The sequence below is a fragment of the Mus pahari genome, chromosome 16 (assembly GCF_900095145.1).
Source record: "Mus pahari chromosome 16, PAHARI_EIJ_v1.1, whole genome shotgun sequence".
Classification (NCBI taxonomy): Eukaryota; Metazoa; Chordata; class Mammalia; order Rodentia; family Muridae; genus Mus; species Mus pahari.
This window is the reverse complement of record NC_034605.1, coordinates 19,122,416-19,143,355: the sequence shown is the minus strand read 5'-3', so window position 1 is coordinate 19,143,355 and position 20,940 is coordinate 19,122,416. Positions and strand designations below refer to the sequence as shown.

The following is a 20,940-nucleotide window of genomic DNA, read 5'->3' as shown; positions in this document are numbered from 1 at the left end:
GGAGATAAAATTTATCAGTGAATTAAATCTTGCCAAATTATACCTAGTCAGTTACTACCAGTGAAATATTTTCGAGCCCACAGTGGCAGTCAGAAAGTATGTTGCCCTAGCACAAGATCATATGACACTTTTCTGGCAAGGCTAAAGTTTAAACTTTGGCTTTAAGGTACTTATCAATATTAAGTATCTTCACATACACGCTCCCTGTCTCTTCTCTGCAGGTCTGGAAGGCCTAGGAAATGACTTCCTAGTATTATCTCCATATGCTAAGGTCTTCTTGGCCATCAACACTGCACTGTGGCAAGCTATGGAGGAAGGTAAGGCAGATAAATGAGGTGCTATTTTACAAAAGTTGAATGAAAACTTAAAGTTAAGTGTTAAGAGACAGAGGAAGGATACACATACAGAACAAGGGATTTTTAGGATAGCGATACTATTTATTCTACAGGTACTGCAATGGTGGATACATTGTATGCATTTATCAAAACCTACTTTTTATGGCTAAGTATATTATCTTTCCTGCAAGCACTCAGGATTGAAACCTCTCAGTCACTTGTGATCCCCTTCCACACTCATGCTCTTGGGAACCCGAATACAAACTACAGATTTTAGTTAATTCATTATTTCTGACAACTCATAATACAAAATATTAGTAAGGACAGAAAAGGGAAGGGGCCTTCTGCTAAAGTTTTCAATGAGCCTAAAACCATTCTAACATACGAAGTTTATTAATTAAGATATAATTAATGAAGAAATTGAAATGTTAAAATTATTATGCAGTTTCCAAGAGGATAAAAACTTCATGGGGAAACTGAGAACATACACTTGCACACTGACAGCCAACACATGGTAATATTAGCAGAACTCTTGGTCTGTGGAGAACTACATGAACAAAACAAGGAGCCTTTGCACTTAATCAATGAGCAGATCAGAGTCAGGCTGCTGTCAGATTTTAGAAGATAGCTACACATTAAGCTAATAGCCCTGAGCTTCATCCTATAGGCAGCTATGAGTCACTGACGACTGCAGAACAGGGACTTAACAGCGAGAATCACAACACTGCTAACCTAACAGGAGCATGTGCAAAGCATGAGAAGTCCAAGGGAGTGAACAGAAGGCCACTAGAACCATCATGGCATGGGACAGTGAGGATGGAAAGGATATAATGTAGTGTGATAGGCTGCAGGAAAATGGGTGAGTGACCAGAGGGAAATCTAGCAGGAGCAGGAGCCTGGAAGGGGGTCAAAAAGTGACAGCAAGGTTTCCAGCCTGGACAATATAGCTAACTACTATGGAAACCGGAGCAGCTCAGGGATAAAGTAGCTTTGGAGCCCAAGACAGAGCTGCTATGAGAAGATTATTCATCACCATTTAGTTAGGTTTAAAGAACAAGTTCTTCAAGTAGAATAAATAGAATGTCACTAATACGGTGCAAGCCACAATGCAAGCTGGCACGGCATTCAGAGAGGGGGTGCCTCACCCTCGCAAACAATGAGGAGAGGTGAACACAGGCATGCTACTTCCAATGCAACACGAACGAAGGATAGCCAGGTTTCAAGAGTTAAGAAATCTACATGAATCTTCTTTAAATTATGTTCTCACAAAACCACTATCTTTCCTCCTTCCTGACTTCCGGAGACTTTCAGAAAGAGGGCAAAGAACTTTGCTCCTTCGTTACTTTGTTCCTTCATCTATCCTTCCCCAAGATGAGCAGGCTCGGTTAGATTTACAAATCTTCTTGGATCCAGCAAGTTCATCATTACCTATGCCAAACATTTTCCCTCTCTCCTGAAAACCTGGGCAAGTGAGGTGGATCAGAGGATAAAGGCTCTTGCTGCCAGGACTGATGAAATGAGTTTAATCCCTGGAGTCAACATGGTGGAATGAGAGGACTTCCCCAGGTAAGTCCTTGAAAAGTAGATGTAATTCTTACCATGCTAAGGAGATGGGGAAACCCAGACACTAAGAGATGAATCACTCACTCACACAACTAGCACTTGGCATCAAAAAAACTCAACCCAAGCTTTCTGATCCAAACCCTGCATGTGCTCAAAAGGACCCTATAATGTAAAATTTAAAGTACCTGAAAGTCCCTCCTATCCATTTTACATGTGCCAAGAAATGTGATGTGGGAAGCAAAGAAAGGTAAAGAAATCTAAAACTCAACATCTAAGGTCTATCTAGAGTAAATCAGCTGCCTACTCATATGCAGACTCTCACACTGAGAGAACTTCAAGGAGACAAGAAGGTATAACGGAGGGCAACAATGGATTTCAAGCTTTCAAACATAAGTATAAGTCATCTCAATTCTAGTCATAAGTCCAACGGACAGCACGTGCATTAATATCTATGTGCTGCAGAGTTTGAAATCAGAAATCTCAAAGACTTTTAAGCAAAAGACAAACAACAGAAACAAAAGCACAGAGCATGCACCATCAATTATTCTATCAGCTTCTGGTTCCCACCTCAACACCACTGGGTGAATTTCTGCTTTTTATCAACTTATAAAATATCTCACTTATTAAGACAAACTCAAAAACAGCCTAGATCACTTCTGCTAAGTTTGATACCCTCCTTCTTGAGACAAGGTCTCACTGTGGATCCCTGGCTGTCCTGAAACTCATTGCGTAGACCAGGCTGCTTCCTAACACACCAAGATGTGCCTGCCTCTGCCTCCCAGGTACGGAAATTAAGGGCAGATGCTACCGTGTTTGCTTGAAGCAAAGTAGCAGAAAATTCAAGGGATAGGTTATCAAGGGACTATTAAAAAAGAAAAACTCATGGGCCAAAAATGAGGCAAAACATTTTAAATTAAATATTCAAGTCATACAGAGAAGTTTTATAGGTTAATTAGAACACGTAAAGCAAAAGAAATGCAGATTTAAAACTCATTACTTAGGAAATACAATGTGTAGCTTAGGAAGTAATGAATCATGCAAAAACAGAGAGCATTAAAGCATTTACCGAGAGCTTACCTTATTAACAGACTTGGACACCCTCAAGCCAATGTGAGGTCTAATATCTCTAAATGCACACTTTATATATGAAAGTCATCCTGTTAGATGTCAAGAATAATCTCTTAAGCCACAATTGCACTTAAAAAACATTCAGAAGGCTAAATGCCATTGCCTGTGTCACTTCCATCTCACGAATAAGCACTAACTGCTTAAAGCTGAAGTGTGCACACAGGAAGCTATGCACATAATGTGGTTCCTGTGCAGAAATCACCGAAGGCTTTGCTTACACATGTGGGTCCTGAAAAGCTACACAAATCTAATTTGACTTCGTTTCTTTCCCCCAACACAAGACTTAGAGCACAACTTTTCACTCACGTTATTTTAAATTTCAATCTCGTGTAGCAAATGTTTATTTACAATGTTCTTCAAGGTTTTTGAACCATACATTTTGGCTGTGTTTCTATGTTTGTTTAAACAAAACTCTAGGAGCAGATACTCAATTGAGAAAAGCAAGAAAACAGACTTGTAAGAACACGCAGTGGAATGTGCGTGGCTTGGCTGGGATGTTCACAGTCAAGAACAAATTATACCACATAATGACTGGAAAGGTTAATTAAGTCAACCAATAGCTTCACCAGTAACAAAACTTTTCTATTTATTTACTTTTAATCACAAAATGGGTAGAATCTAAAATATACTTTATATTCATTTGGTTCATACATCCTGATATCTGAACTAAGTCTTTTAACTGTCTAGTTACAAACTCAAAGTCAGAGCAATCTTAAGGCAAGCATAACCTCTGGAGTTAGGTACAATCACTATGCCACCTATCTTAATGACTCCCATTTTTGTGAATGGCTTCAATGTAGGTATTTAGGCACTTGTAAACTAAAGAGAAAGGGGTAGGTGGATAGACAGACTGATGAGTGGACAGACAGCAACCACAATAATTTCCACAACATGTCAGCACACACAAAGCACCAATCTTTGTAAGGCTGCCTACCAAAAGCTCTAACCCGAGCAGCACAGGACGAAACTCTATACACTGATCTGCATAACACCCAGGCAGAGCTTGAAGCGGGCAGGAAGGGAGCAAGCAGTACGGAGACTGCAATCCCAACCATCCGTACCCACAGTCATGGCACAGTAAAAAGGCGCTAGGCTAGTTAGATGAAAACTGCAGAACTCTGTAAGAAAAGATACTGTAATTATTAGCATTCACATAAACAAAGGAAAAAGGACACTCCTCTGTTTTGTCACCGCATAGCCCAAGCAGACCTCAAACTAGTAATTCTCCTGCCTCAGCCTCCCAAATGGAGGGATTCTAAACAGGAGTCACGCTTGACTTCACTGGCCTTTCTTTTGTATTGTTTATTGTGTTTTAAATGCATTTGCTTATTTTCCTGGAGTCATTCTATTAGGTGGAAATCCAGTTTTAGAAAAAAAAAAAAATTCCATTTTTTTCTTGTTGTTGTTTTGTTTTATTTCACTGAGTTTCCTATTGTCCCCAAATGAAAAGTAATGAATTCTTTAGAAGATCAGGAATTCTGAAAAACAACTCTGAGACAGATCTCATTCAGACATATGCCCTGCAAACACGACTAGTGAGTATTTACGTCCATATGCAGCAGGACTCATGCACGTTTAGACAGGTTGTGGGCCTCAGGGGCACAGGCTGATCAGGTTAGGGAGGCAAGCGTGTGAGCAGCTTAGCAAACAGGCCTGTGATCATGCCAAGTGCAGAACTAGCTTTAAGACTGTCCTTTCTCTGGCTAGCTCTTGGTCCAGGCCTCCAGGCCTCCAGGCCTCCAGGCCTCCAGGCCACCACTGGGTTCTGGTAATGTTCCAGTCACCCTCAACATGGTGGTGAGGAGAACCTGTGGTCAGAGAATGGCTGATGCCAAGCTGAGGAGCACTGGAGACGCCCCGGAGTATGTGTCTCGGTGTGGAAGCAAGATCCCCAGAGGCAACAGCATCTTCCCACAAAGACCGCTGAAGGCACTCTGCAGGATTCACAGGATACTGGCCTCTAACAGTCCAAGTGGTGCAAAAGCATCCTCTACCAATCTGCACTGGCTTTGTGCTAGGAAACACCCACATATATGGCTGCACACAGCAACATTGGTGGGGTTGTTTTTGTGATGCTTAACACATATAAAGTGGTTATTCTTATAAAATTAGTATTAAAACCACCAAATAACTAGCACTTTACATATTGTTCCTACTTATAAAATGATAAATTAGCCTAACATTTATAAACTCCAGAAAAACAAAGAATCCAAGGTAGCGTGTTTTTGATATAGAATATGCTTTTTAATAACACCTGAAAACAAGACACAAATATTCAGACTGTGTTAAGTAAGTTGAGCCCTGGGTTTAAATGCCACAAATAAGGGGAGCGATACAGACACATTTTTAAACACATACAGGTAAAGTGAATCCATTTTTTAACTCAAACATAAATATATCTCCCTAGAGATCAATGGAAACCCGGGCTTATTGGCCTGCAAGACTGACAGCTAGTTTCCTCCCCCTAGCACAGTATGGAGCTATGTCAAAACCCTGATAGAAGGGCGCAGACCTGAAGCAAAGCTGGGTAACCCATGGATGGAACCGAGCAGCAGCCAGACCCTGCAGGAGCTCCTGTCCTCAGAGCCGAAGGTCCTGGGCTACAGTTAGCTTCTGAGTCAAGCTTACTCTTCAATTGCACATTTCAAACAATAGTAGGTCAACCTAGGAAAATCTTTCTTGGAACATATAAATTATAAAACCACAGAGAAGGAGCCAGGAGGTCAGGTTGGGCAGATTAGCGAGCCAGGTCAGACAGGAGCGGACTAGGACAATTCACCAACTTATCCTTCCTAAAGGTACACAGAAAAGCAGAGTGGGGCCCAGAGCAAGGAGGCAGGCCTGAAATCCACAGACACACAATCCATAGCAACTAGGCACACCTGAAATCTACAGACACACAATCCAGAGCTAGGAGGCACGCCTGAAATCTACAGGCACAAAGACACTGATGGCCTACCTTGTGGGAAAGCCTGGAATGGAAGAGAAGGTCACCATAGACCTTCAGCCTGGTTTTCCTAGTTGAGGGAGGCTGGGGTACTCTAGGCTTACATTAAAATATCTTTCGATACTTTGCTTAAAGTGTAAAAATAAATGTTGACTCTGTGCTATCTCTGAAATAAATTAAATTAATTAAATTTACAAAACCAACAATGAAGTGCATGGACTTGAGATAGACTTAAAACTTCAGCTGTTAAGCTTTTAAAAATCCTTTCCAGTAGACAACTTTAAATATGGGGTAGGAGAAATCCTGCCACAAATCAAAAACGTCTTCATTATTTTGACTACTATAGACTTTCCATGTGAAACGCAAAGCATTTTAAATTCTTACCAGACCAATCAAGATGATTTTCAAAGTGCCAAAACAGGAACTTCTTTTTATAAATAACCTATCCTATGCCAATTTATATCTCAAAGTAGACTCTGAAGAAAACAAGCAGCTTGAACGTCAAGATAGAGAGTACTAAAGTCTGCCCACCCCATACACCATCCTCTGACCCATGTGAACCTCTCATAGAAGAATCACTGGTCCAGGTGTGGATGTTCAGTTCAGGGGATGCAGAGAACACAGCAGTGATGGCAACTTAGCTGCTGGGAGTTGTGGGGCCACTCACCATTGGAAGTGGTACTAGAGGCCACGGCCTTCTCGCTGACATCTGTTCTCGTGGGACATTTCCCAATGGAATTTTCAGCTTTCTTCCTCTCAGTCGCCGTAGAGCTGTGGGCCTGGGCCTCCATAATGTCTTCTCATTACTTCAGCTTGTTTCTCAAAGGAATCCCTATAAAACACCACAGTGCCATCAAATTCCCAGAATGGCAGAAGAAACCTTTACCCAAAAGTCTTCTATATCTTCAACCTGAGGAGAACCTAAAGGTTTAGCAAAACCTGAGTGGACATTTCCTCAAAGGGTTTTCTGGCAAAACTACTTCATAACTATATTAAGGAGCCGGTCAAAGTCACATGGAGTTGAGTTTTCATGTCCCTTAAGTGACCCCAGCATTTGCTACCTGCAAAGGAAAACAAAACAGCTCATAATGTACAAGTTTCGCAGTTCCTTCCAATGATTTCTTATCAAATTATCTAAGCCAGTGGTTGTGAACCTTCCGAATGCTGAGACCCTTTAAGACAGTCCATTATGTTGTGGTGACCCCAACCATAAAATTATTTTTGTTGCTACTTCATAGATGTAAGTATGCTACTGTTATGAATCCTAATATAAAAACTTTTTAAGAGACAGAGGTGTGCCAAAAGGGTTTGACACACAGGTTGAGAAATAATAAATTCTAAATACTTCAATTTTCAATTATCTACAGTATAAAACCCAAGTTTCACATTATTCTTTAATCCATTTCTGTTCATTTCCCTTTGGGTGGTCAACTTTATAGGAAGGGACACTACGAGAACTTCTAAGTCAAAAGGAAGTTTGTGATTACTAAGTAGACATCTTAAAAACCAAGTAGCTCCCCTATCCAGAGCCCTCAGTAACTCAGTAGACTAGGATCTCAACTTCCATAAGGCACTGAATTGCCTTCAGCATCTTAACCTCAAAGCATCCAGACAAACTGTGTTCTTTATGTTTTCTGAAAAGGAAAACACTAATTCATTTGGGTTAATTTCCTAAACAAAGGTAATAAGACAATATCCCTCCATTCCACCACAAAAGTCAGACAAAAAGTGAGGCTAACAAAGGCTGGGATCACTCACAGAACATGAAAACTCAACTACAGGCAAATTCAGGTCATCTGTCCTTCACCAGCTCCACTCATCAGACAATAGCCCCAACTAATCTTATTCATCAATCTTCACACTAGCACATCCTTTTCTTACAGAATCCTTATCCCTACAAAGAAGGCGAAGATGAAAAGTCCACTCTCAGGCATGTTTTCTTCAAGCTCTCTAGGCTGCAACTCTCAAGGTAGGTGCTTCATCTGTATGTTCATCTGCTTATTTTTCTGCATGTAGCAGATGCCACAATGTTCAATCAAAACAATGATTAGTGAAATAAAGCAAGAAGCTGTTTAACTGGCCAAAGTGCAAATCCCAGAGCATGTAGGTTTAGTCAGATTTAACTCACGCTCTTTATGTACACCAGATGCCCCTTGACCAGGAATTCAAGCCATTCAGTTATGGTTTCAGAGCCAAAGGCTGCACATAAAACACTAGGGCACTGGCTATTCCCTGACTTCCATCTTTTCCTAGTGTGTCTATTGTCATTCGCTCTAAACCACAGTGTTCTGTAGAATAAAAAGAAATAAGACACACTAACCAACTGTAAGAGCCACTCTGAATTGAGAAGTAGATTCAGAGAACACAATGAAAAACAAGAACAAAACAGCAAGGGGCTTGGACAGCACTCACAGCCTACCTAAAGCTGCCCCAGGAGCTGTCCAGCACCACCTTGGCCAACCTGTACTCCCTCTCAGTTTAGAGAGGACAACAGAAGCCCTCTGCTTTTTGAGAAGAAACAACAACAACAACAAATTCCTTTACCCCAGGCACATACACTTAATCCCCAAGGGATCACAGACCCTCCAAAACTCTTCCATGAGCCTGAATAAAAACCTCTAAAGAGAACTCTTCCATAGTTGCTTGTGTCTCTAAGAAGAACTCAGATAGCTCAGTGTGTGAAGCCAGACAACCTGATCCCTGGAACTCCCAAGTCATTCTGAACTCCACATGCATAATAACATTAACAGTAACATTTAAAAAAAAAAAAACCCTCAGAATAGTTCTCTTTAAAGAACTATTCTCTCTCCAAATTGATTTTACTGTTTAAGGTAAGGTCTTGCAACACACAGCCCAGCCTGGCCTCAAACTCTCAATACTCCTTCCTCAACCTGAACCCAGCTTTAAACTTTATTTTTAAAGTATATCACAAGGCTGGGGGTGGGTTGGGGGTGGCACCCAACTTCAATTCCAGCACTCAGGAGGCAGAAGCAGGAGAGTTTCTGTGAGTTCCAGGTCAGCCTGGTCTACAAAGTTCCAGGCCATCCAGAGCTACATTGTGACACACTGTCTCCAAAATCAAAACAAAAACCAAGCACAACCAAGAACGATTGAACCCAATCTGTTATCACTCCTACTCCCAAAGGGTTTCCCTGAATTGCCATTAGTACCCAGATTGCTATACCCTTGCTAAGAGATCTAATTTCCCAGTTCTACTTCTGACACATGGACAGTAGCACCAAGAGCCTGTATTTGAAGAAGCACTAATTGTTAAGGTCATTGCAGCTTCCAAATAACTGCTCTACACATTTATATTTGTTCATCACTATGTATGTATCCCTGAGAGGACCTCAATTATATTCATAAGTATAGAATGAAGTGTATTCCTGAACACTGAATTCACAGCCCACAGAACCTATCCCGACTCCAACTGTAATAACGATAAAGAACTGTGTTTAAGAAGTCTTCGTTGAACATACACCTTCCTTCTACCTCTAGACTGGAAGCCTCATGAGGAGTAGACTTCCATCTTCTCAACAACTAATACAAAGATAAATGCTTACTGGGTAAATAAAGGTTCACATCAGGGACCTCATGACGTCTAACTCTGCTGTGTCTTGAATTTTAAACATCCTTGAGCTAGCTACATACATCTTCTTCTGTGCTAAATGTTTCACTGAAAACTGGTCAATTCTACAAAAGCTAAAAATTTTACCAGGAATCTTTAATCAAAGCACCCAATTCAGATACCACAATCTTCTCCTTCAAAACTGATAATACAGTTGTATTAGCTGAGTTGGGGCAGTGTAGTAAGTTTAAACTGCAAAATGGAAATATAACACGCAAAGGAACCCGACAGCATCCCATCAAGAAAGAAGGTTCCTGGTAAGAACCAACAAGTCACTAAGTTCCTTGGTAAGACTGAATTTTATGCAGTTTTTGGGTACCCCTTAAGGCAACATTTTAACAAAGCAACTCACCCTCCCAGAAATCATCACAATGGAGAAAGACACAAGTGCCAAGAGGCACCACCTGAAAGCTACTAATTAATGATCTTGGAAAATACTAATTCCTACCCCTGTGTGAAATAGATTTAAAAAAAAAAAAAAACTAGGCCCTTGGTAACTTAAAAAAGTCTACCCCCTTCTTCTATTTTGACAACTTATTTTTGGATCTCATTAATTAGCAACTAATTATTTAAGTGTAGTCAATGCTCAGTCCAGGGCTATAATGTGGCATCTTGCCAAGGCAGACATCTGCTTCCTGTATAGCATGGTGAGTTATATCAGCTTATTTTACTGATAAAAACACAATTTTATCCTTGTCACAAAGAGAGCGCTTTAACGCCATAGATGCCCACACCCCATGTAACTGTTGAAATGAGGATTGTTTTTCCCTTCAGGGTGGCTTTTTCATAGGACATTAAGGGATTTGGAAACAGACCAGAGTTGACCCTGGCTGAAATGCTAAAAGCTGAAGCATCGCCCTATACCACTCTGAGAGCCTAGACTACCTTAAGCAATAAAGTGTATATAACATTTAGACTGTAAGAATTAAGGGAAGGGATTAATTCCACTTCATTCCACACATGCTACTATTTTTCAGATATGAATGAAATCAAGACTTTCCTCCGGAGGCAGTTTCCTGTTTACAACTCCTGCCTGTCCCCTTCAGTCTTTCACCACTGGGACAGTGAACAGTGCATGCAGGACTGCAGGAGAAAACCACTTGGCTTCCCCCCCCCTTTTCCTTTTCTCTCCTTTCTTTTGTTCTTTCTTCCTTCCTTTCTTTCTTTTTTGGGATGACGGTGGGATCCTAAGTCTGAATCCTAACAAAAAGGGTACAGGCAAGCCTGGGACTTGTATTTGCCTCCTGAGGGCTTCAGTTCCACAGGGAAAAAAGAAGGATAAAAGCTCCTCCCTGGAGGCAAAACAACCAAATCTTTTTTCATTCAAGTATTCCAAACCTCTGGTAACTTCCCAGAGGCCAAAGTCCTTAGCACAATTAATTTCAGACTCCCCCCCCCTTTTTTTTTAACATCTACTCCCTCCCATTCTAGCAATTTGCCTTAAACGTACATCTTTTCTTTCTAAATTCCAAGTGTGAACTTGCCTCAACCTCCCCTGAAACTGACTAGAAAAAGTTTTCAGAAGCTACCAGGAAAAACACCTGTAGCAGATATTCACTCTGAAGGTGACGGGGTTGGAGGTAACATTGACGAAAACGAAGAATTTTGGGAAGTGAGGGACTGCTATGTTTTCAAAGCGCTTTCACACAGACGTCCTGTTTGCCAAGGGACAGGCTCTGGTTGCTGCAGTCCATTTAGTTTGAAAGCTATTTTTTTTTTTGAGGGGTGGGGGATGGTTTCTTGACACCTCAGAGTAGAACAACCACACACCTCCAACCACTGTGCCTTAATTCCTGTTCACTCACTGTTCTTCAGTGCCCTGCTGGCCCCTTGAGGTGTTGGCCGTCCAAGGTGCGTGCACCCCGTCCGTCTCAGCAGCTGCATCCCTAGCTGCTCCACCTCTGAACCACTGCAGCCTTGTCTTCTAGAGCTGCTAGCGAAGGGTCTCAAGCCAGAGAGAGGTGAGGGATGTGCTGCAGGCTGGGGAGATTGGTCCAGCAGCTCAAAACATGCAGGTAGGTATCCCTTATCAATCTGGGTCAGATCCGTTATCCTCCTCTCCAGGAATATTTTTGGGAACTTGCAAACTCTCTCTACAGGTAGTCCAGAAGAATGTCCAACGGTCAGTGGGAAGGGGGATTGTTTGTTGAATCCATGTTGTCTGAACTAACCAAATTCAAATAGGTATGACAGTGTGTGTGTGTGTGTGTGTGTGTGTGTGTGTGTGTGTGTGTGTGTGTGCATGAGCATTGCAATATTATAAAACACTGGGGAACAGTTGAAAATTCTGCAGGAAAACAAATATGTTCATTCACAAAAATGTCTACTGCCTATCAAGTTGGCCCCCTTCCCAGGCTGCCATAAATAGATGCAGGTGCTGGGAACGGTCAAGGCAGGCATATGGCCTCACTGTCTCTCAGAAAGCCCTCCATGAGAGCCTTGGCCACCACAGACACTTCCTGTAATAGTAAAGAATTCTTTTTTTTTTAAAATCCCAATTCTTAAACCTGTACAAACCAGCCTCTCCCCTCGGCATTTCTCTGCGGCAACATCTCCAAACTGGAGGTATTCAGGATTCCTTTACACTCTGAACATTTTTCAGAAGAAAATACCGGTGCTAACCATACCAAAGTTTAAAGTGGCATTTCTCCTGAAGGAACTAATTGACTGTGGTTGTAGGCTAGGATGGGATGAAACTGCTGCAGTCACAGACTGGCAGGGCCCTTTCCAAACAGCACCCTGCCAGTATCTATTTCCTTAATCCACTTGGGTTTGCTGTTAAGATGCCTGAACCTTGGAGGTAACTGGTGGTGTTTTGTTTGTTTTGTTTTGTTTTGTTTTAATGCCTTTAAAGATTCAAGACAACTCAGCAGAAGGCTAGATTGATGATAACCTGGTCCACTTCTCATACATTAGAACATCTACAGGCCCTAGGAGGCCAGAAGGAAAAGTCATTTGAAGGCTATAAGCAGCACTCAGAGCAGGTCTAATGTGAGAAATCACACCCTGTAGCTCAAGAATGTGCTGCTCCAGGAGAGAAAGGCTCTTTACTCACACCTGCCTGTACACTGTTAAGCTGAATGGTCTCCCTCATATGTTAATGTTTCAAAAATCCACAATGAAGAGGGGATTCTGAGAGGGATTCTGGGGGCAGACTTTCCCCGGCAGCTATCGCAGAAGAGTGATGGTTCTCTTACTAGGACATCAGCTGCTACCTCATGGAGGAACCATGTTCCTTTTAAATAGGAAAAAAATCCTATTTAATATTTATACCTTCCTGGAGCTATTAAATAACCCATTTCCTAAAGAAAATAATTCCTTTACAGAGAAAGAACTTTTTTTTCCCCAACATAAAGAACAAAGCTAATACTGCTTTTAAAACTTTTTGATCAGTTTTGGAAGTAAGAAACTGTCTTGAGGTTCAGTAAGGAAAACGCGAAGAATTTAGCCCATTTCTTGTAATCACACATGGAAGAGAAACTTAAGAGGTCCATAATGTGCTTGAGGGTTTCTTCTGTTCAAAATATCTCTCTGAACCTAAAATCAATTAGCTATGCGCGACCTCTGGGATACACCGACGAGTCCCAGGAGTTCTTGGCTTTCCTTCACTTCCTGTCTGCACTACCTTGCTTTCTGCAGAAAAGGAAGCCCAACTTCATAAGTTCCTAATGAAATCTTCGCTAATGTCTAACTACAGTATTTTTCATAGACAGTTATTTCACCTTTATAGGATTACTTCTCCCAAGGTCAAGAAAGCAGAAAAGCCCATCTGTGAATAAGAAAACTGAACTCTATCTAGGCTGCCCATTGGAAAACCAAGGGATGCCCCAGGCCTGCAGTCCATTATTTTCAATCTTCCTTCCTTACGACTGTGATGCAACAAACAGCATTTTGACAGACATCCCAAAATGAAGTTGCTCTATTAGGGAAATAATTGCCTGGATCCGGTGAACTTTGCTTTCATAAATTAGCTATATCTAAACTTTTCAGAAGATTATATATTTAAAAATCAATCACCAAGGGAGCTAGCTATTCCACATGAATAGTTACGACACTTACAAATCACAAAAATGGCATTAGTGTGCCTTTTCTGGTGTTGATGTGAGAGAAAAGACCACAAGCTCCCTCCCTGCTCAGATGCCAGAGGTCTCTTATAACAAACATTTAAGGGGAGTGTGAGGTCTAACACTCAGTGCCACTTGTGAGCTTCCCACAGCTCTTACCACAGCAGCCTCCCGTGCTCTGGCTGCCCTGGGTATGGAGAACAGCAGATGCCCTCAGAGACACAGCAGCGGTGGGAAGCAAACTGACACCTAAACTTCCTCTGCATTAGCTGGGTCCAGACCTCCCTCCCTAAGAAAATGAGATCAGAACATCTACATCAGTCTATAAATATTAAGCTCCGTAACAGTCTCCCCACCACATCCATATACATCATAAAAGTGTGAGTGCTTCACTGAGATTTGAAAGAAGCATGTTTGCATAGCAGCAGGAAAAAAAAATGCTATTCACATAGAACTTATATGACTTACAGTGCCTAGGACCCTCTATCCTTACAATACAGCTTAAGGAGATAAGACTGCATCTATGAATAAGAATCAACTTTTTTGTTGCTGTTATGGTTTGAAACAGGTTCTCACATTACAGGCTAGGCAGCCTAGAACTGATGATAAAGCCCAGGCTTGTCTGAAACTTGTGGCAATCCTCCTGCCTCGGCCTTCCAAATGTTAAGACTACAGGCATGAGCTACCACACCAGGCCACCGTCTGACTATTAAATCACACAAGGGAAACCGATATTTAGGTATTGAAATCGACCACAGATAAGCTAAAGATACTCAGCTTGTTTTCAGGCAACACTATTCTCCTCATTTCACCCTCCTAATTTTTAATGTTTTGAGAGTTAAATCTTAATTGCAACTTTAAAAGCCAGGCTTGCAAATTTTAAGGATTTTCAGATGCAGGGTCTACTTTATAAGAATTAATTACCCATGGGCCACTTATTCTATAAACTTTCTTATTCAAACAACATTCTCCAGCCAACTCAGCCTTCAGCCTTCATACATACAAAATGCTCAGTCTAGCCTGCATCAACTGCTACAGACACCCTCAATGAGACTGGTGTGGAATTCCGTTGCACAGTTCAAACAGCAGGCCTTGTCCTGCAGTAGCACGGCCTGATCCACATGTCTGGCCAGTGGAGTCCAGGTCTCCATACAGCTCAGTCATTCAAAGCTGCTGCATGAGGTTTCTCCACACACTAATAAATCTTTGGAGTGAATTATCCTTTTTAAAAAAATCATAAAATGTAATCAGTAATAAGGCTTAATTGCCTCATTCCTTCATTAATAAAATTTGAACTTATCTTTTATCTAATTGGTGAGTTTTCCATCTTTTTTTTTAATGGCAGTATATAATATTTAAAACACTCTTGTTAGGCATTTTATTGAATCTTCAAAAAAACTGCTTTAAAAATAAGCAAATATGTTATATATTTTAAATTCATTTCAACAGGGATTTAAGAATGGTACTTATCTCTCATTGTTGAATTAATTCTAGAACATAAAAATTACACAAGTACACGAATGTGCTATATCAATAGTTATTGCTGTAACACCCCTCCCCTCCATAGCAAAGCTGCCCCCTCTAAATGTTTCAGGCCTGCAACCAATCCAATTTTCTTCAGGTACAATTTAAATGTATAGTGCGTGCTACAACCAAACTGTGGTAGGATGCCAACAGGGTCCTTAAGAAAGTTTTCTAAATCTCTGGAAAGGAGCTTTGAAAGAAAGCAAGGATTACAGTCAGCTAGAAGGGAGGGAGGGGACTTACCTCAAACCAGCCAAGCGGAAATCAGAGCAGTAATTCTACAAGTCGGCAGAGTACACTTTCAAAGCTGTAATAGTGTGAAGAAGTGCCGGGCAGCATGGCCTGAAGGCAGCACTAATACACTGATGACTAATGGCTGGGCTAGGGCAGACAATGAATTTGGAGCTTGAAAACGAACAGAAACCATGCAGTACTTTGACAAATGGGCTTTCACAATTTCATTCATTGAATAACCTTTAAACACAAAATTGGCTTGGGTTCTCTTGGGAATAATATGACATGTTGCTGGACAATGATGTAAGTATTTTCTTTTTTAATTATGACTCGTACACAAAATGCTAGCATGCCATATAAGAGGATATAGCTTACAGATACCACAGAGGCACACATAGAGCTCAATACAATATTGCCTTTCAGGAGGAGGCCTCAATGTCCCAGTGCCACCTTATTAACTATGTAATGGCTTTTTCATTCAGCTACTTTAGAAAGCTATAGATTTTCTGAGACATTTTGTCGGGTTGAAATATGCACAGCCAGAACAAAAAACACTTTCAGGTGAAACACACACACACAAACACACAGGCAGCTAAGGAATACGTAGAAAACTACTGTGCATTTAGTATTTCAAATGGAAAGAGTCTACTTTTCAGGGGTTAGGCAAAGCGAAAGTGTGGTAAAACGATGCAGACAACAAAGTTTCCAAACAAATGAGCTCATAAACACTCCACAGACAGCTTCTTTCCAGCAGCTCCCCTCCCCTTTTCCAGACATAATTAGCTTTTCAGTTTAAAAAAAAAATTATAAATTTGGCAATTTTTAAAGAGAGAATGAAATATATAAAGAGTCTCTAAATTAACAAGTACCACTTATTTCAGACAACATAGCCTTCAACGGACCCTAAAAACTTAAGAAAAGGGATACTAAGACAGGAAGCTTAGTGAGCTCCTAAAGCCGTTGCTGGAGCCAGGAACACATAGCATACTTAATCTGCAAACTGTGAGAGTCCACAGTGACTTCAGCAAGATCTGAGGCATGCCCTCAAGGTTTGCTGGGATCTGGGATTAGGGGGCTGGTAAGAACCTCTACTGCCCATGGACATGTTTTTCTTCTGCAGTTAAACACAAATGCATGGAGACGTTTGACTGCTGCTTGGCGTTGCTGCTCGAGTTATATAAAAGCTTTTGCAGCTCCTTTTGCTGTCAATATATCAAAGTTTAAAAAAAAAAAATCATCAAAGTGTGAAATTTCATTTAAAGTCTTCACCAGTCTACAGCTCTATTTCACAGGCCCATCAAATAAAAGTAAAGATGAAAAATATACTGGAAAGTACTTGAGAAAGTTTGCAGCAGCGCCCGGCCCTGTTGTAGTTTATTGTCTGCCTCTATTTGCTTTGAAAGTAAAACAGATCAATTTCCATGTAGAAAACTGACAATGTGAACTGAGGAGCAGCAGTTTCTCCCGGGCTTTAATGAGAAGACAACCTGAAGTCATTATTAGAGAACCTTTTGTTTAACAAATGCGTTTGCTTAACAAATGTGTTTGTGTGTGTTTGTTCTGTAGCCATTTCAGCCTTTGATTGCCTCTCGATATAAAAGTTGGCAGAAAATTCCTTGAATCTCCCAAAGCAAATCAGACCAACCTCAGAATATGAATGCCAGGAGAACTAAAACCTCCTTCAAAGAACTCTTCAGCCAGGGATTTACAACAATTGCAGAAAGGAGAAAAGTCTGACTTTTAAGATAATCTACTATCGTCTAAAAGCATTAACATTCCATTACTAAGGTTTTCCTGACCATTTCATGACTCACTGATTCATGTCTTCGAGGCTGATTTTTCTTAGAACATTACTGTCTCCATGTAAGTGAGTGCATACAACAATGAGCATTAAAGTGTTTCCTTTCATAAGCTTCCAAACTGTCCTCAGAAATCGGGGAGAGGAATCCAGCAAGCAGGATGGATGCCTTACAAGGAACTCACTTCTAAATGCCTGAGCCCAGAGGATGCCTGTAACTCTTGCAGCATGCAGGTAATTAAGAAAACTTCACTGGCTTCAAAAACAAAGGAGAGTCCAACTTTTAGGCCCTGGAATCCAACTGTTAAAATTAACAATTCTTTCATTAAGTAAGCAATGAAATAACTCGACAAGAGACATTTTTCATCAATGCTGAATTTTCTCCTTTGCAAATTAGACATACAATAAAAACTGTAAGGACACCAGAGTTCAATCAAGGAATACAAGAGTATGTAAAAAACACAGGGAATTGGTAGGCATCTGAGCTAAACCTGCCAGTCTATTAGCAATAAAGCAATCTATATCTTTTAAAGTGTTTCTGTCTGTGTGAAATTTCAGCAGACACCTCTCACATTGAACGTATGCATGCATCTAAACCCAACCTTCCCTAGGCTGACTTTAAGAATTACAGACCCTGAAAGGGCCTCCCCTCAGGCGGGGAGTTTCTAATTAAATAGCTTTTAGTGTAAAATAAACTCTCTGCTCTGTATAAATATGCAATTTCAGCTAATTTAAATGTTATTTCATGTTTGTTTTAAGGTCTGACTATAATCTAACTGGCCACAGAGCTCATGGACCAGATTGTTAAAGCCAATATTTCCTAACATAAACAAATTCTGTAGATACTCTGCACAGTTTACATTGGTAAAACCAATCTCCACTGCTTTAATATATCCTCTACTGCGCTGCCTTAGAAAAATGAAGTGATTCTGAGGTTATTTCACTATTTTAAAACAGCATTTTCCTGCTTCAAAATAATCTTGACACATGTAATTAAGAAACTGTCAGACTATTATTAATTTTTAATTTAAAACCCAAATGAAATAATTACAGGAATCAATCAATAAGGCACCTATTCAAATTACAGAGCAATTACATAAATACTCAAAATTAATACTTTAGGCCAGTTCTTGAAGAATTCAGTCTATAACTCGTGAAGACATCAAACAGTGCAAGCTTGTGACATGAGAACGAAGGAAGGGTTTCCCCTAAAATAGACTAAAATGAGATTATTTCAGATGGCAGAGCACAGCTCCCCTTCCCCCAGCCATGCCCAATGCTCTCAAGTTGCAACTCTTTTTCTAGAAGTTATTTCCACCAGACAAATATTTCAGGGAGAGAAAGAAAAAGAAAGAAAGAAAGAAAGAAAGAAAGAAAGAAAGAAAGAAAGAAAGAAAGAAAGAAAGCTAGCTAACCAGCCTGCCGGCCTCATCCAAGTTCTGCACAAAATCATTCAGAAAAGGGGGGGTGGGGGTTAATCACTTGAATGTTCAGCAGAGTGCACGTTCTGGGCTGTGAAAAGCTGTAATTGAGGAGGAGAAGGAGAGGAAAAGAAGGGCACGAGGTGTTTGGGGAACTAATAATACCAGCAGGGCTAATGGCACTGCCCCTGTATTTGCACAGCGGCCGGCCCTCCATACCTCGGACTAAAGAGTTCTTTTACTTGAGGACGACAGTCCATCATTTCAAACTGAAGTGGCAGCTGGAAAATGTGGAACAGCTGGCACAGAGCTGGGAGAAAATGTTTTACATAAATATATGTACATATAAACTGGCAGAGGGCCATGAGCACTGTACCCAAGGCCAGAATCTACAACCAAGTTGGGGGAGGAGAGAGGGTAAACGCGGTGCAGTAAACTTCCCTAAGTGGTCTTTATACACACACACACACACACACACACACACACACACACACACACAGAGCCAAGAAAGCCTGGGGGAGGGGGGTAAGGTTTGGTATTCAAAAAGGTGCACTCCGGGACACAGACACAAAGTTCACTGAAGGATACTAAGTTCATCAAAGGATAATAAGCAAAGGCTGGACCGAGTGTGAGGGCATGTGGCCATCTGCTGAAAAGTCGCTTCACCAACTATTCAAATGTATGATCAATATTAACTCTGCCACATCCTCAGGGCCCCGCTGCAACTCCAGAAAGTTAAGTGTCCCCAGCAGAGTAGAGTGATCCATACCCAACTCTGCTCTGTGCAAATTCGGCCTCTTGGTTACCGCACAAGGGCCACTGCTACTTTTCTTTCTTTCTCTTTTCTTTTCTTTCTGCTCTACCTCTGGAAAGGAAGAGACAGAGTTCCAAATCACGCACAGATGGTACAACTTTCACTTTTCCTCTCCCACCGCGGAGGCGCGCCCTCCATCCGCTCACCCCGCACCCCCACCCTCAGAAGTGAAGGCGGGACCCTGGAGAGCCGGGCAGCGGCGGCTCGGCGCATCCCCAGGCGCTGCGCGCAAGCCGAGCTGCGGCTTTGCCGGGGCGCGAGGACCAGCCGCAGCTCCGGGCTCCCGGAGCTCTGCGCAGCACTTGGTGAGAAGTAGGCGCGGACGCTACCGCCTCAAACTTGGTCCGCGCGCCCTGGGGCAGGAGCTCTGCAGTCCGGAGAACCGAGACCGGACCCCGGAGAGCGCGGGAAGGCGCGAGCGCACCCAAGCCAAGCCGCTCCGACGCCGCCGGGAAGCTCGACAGGGCGGGCTGCGGGGCCCGCAAAACAAAGAACTTCAGGCGGGACGTACCTGCGGCTTTGGCTGTCAGGTCCCAAATCCACAGACCTGCGCCGGCGGAGCGGCGGGCGGGCTCGGGCTACCGTGGATGGCCGGACCGATCGCAGCGTGCGGCCCCGGCGGGCATGGTGTGGCGTGGGCCGGCGACGGGGCGAGCGGGCGAGGAGGGGAACGGCGGGCGGGCGGACGAGTGTGCGGGCGCCGGCGGTGCGGCCCGGTCCGCTCCCTCCCGCCGCTGCAGCCCGCGCATCAGTTTCAGGGATCCTTGTAATCTGATCCCTCTGAGTCACCGGCCCTGAGTGACAGTTCTGATTTGGTTCAACCGCGGGTGGGAGGAGAAAGAGAAAGAAAGGAGCCCCCGACCGTCAAGTCGACTTTTCAACGACTAAGGGCCCGTCCAGGCCGAGCGCCCCCGGTTGCAAAAGTTGGGCTCCGCCGCGCGCGCCCTTCGCGCTCCCCTCGGCGCGCTCCTGCGCTCCTCCTCCTCCCCGCCCTCCTTCCCCAAGTTTTCACAGATGTGGTCAGACTCTCCTCTCCTTCCCGGCTCCTTCTTCCCTCGCGCGCCCCCACCCCCGCCCGCTCCCTCTAATTTCCGCCACTCCGAGGAGCGCTGGGGGGTTGGGGGGGGGGAACGCGCCGAGCCGCGGGACGACGACGACGCCGCCACCGCCGCCGCCGCAGGGGGCGAAGTTGCTTTAAAAACTTAGGAGGACTGCTCGCTCGCCTTACTTTGCTTTCCCGCTCCTTTCCAGGCCGCGCCCGGCGGGGTCCCGCTCCGCGCGCGCCGATCCCGGGGCGCTGCGCCGAGGGCGGCACTGGGGCCGCGCGTCGGGCCGGGCAGGGCTGGCGCGGGCAGCCGGGAGCCACGCGCTCCACCGCCTCCGCCCCTCCCGGGTCCTCACACAGACACATCCAGGCCTGCTCCTCCTCTTCCCCCTCCTTGACCCCGCGCCCGCGCGGCGCGCCAGGCCCCACCCACCCGGCA

At 43.0% G+C, this 20,940-nt stretch overlaps 1 protein-coding gene across 2 annotated transcripts in view; it reads right to left on the bottom strand.

Annotated features, from left to right (window-relative positions):
- Nucleotides 1–20,377, bottom strand: part of Gli3 (GLI family zinc finger 3) — a 272,053-nt gene extending 251,676 nt beyond the window's left edge. Inside the window, exons 1-2 of one of the 2 annotated variants that reach the window (XM_021215188.1) lie at nucleotides 19,968–20,377; nucleotides 6,641–6,805 (exon numbers count right to left, since the gene is read on the bottom strand). In XM_021215188.1, the coding sequence (XP_021070847.1) occupies nucleotides 6,641–6,764 (124 nt within the window). In that variant the 5' untranslated portion in view covers nucleotides 6,765–6,805; nucleotides 19,968–20,377. The remainder of the gene's footprint in view (nucleotides 1–6,640; nucleotides 6,806–19,967) is intronic. The other variant, XM_029547461.1, reaches the window with a different exon arrangement.
- Nucleotides 20,378–20,940: the final 563 nt, after the last annotated feature.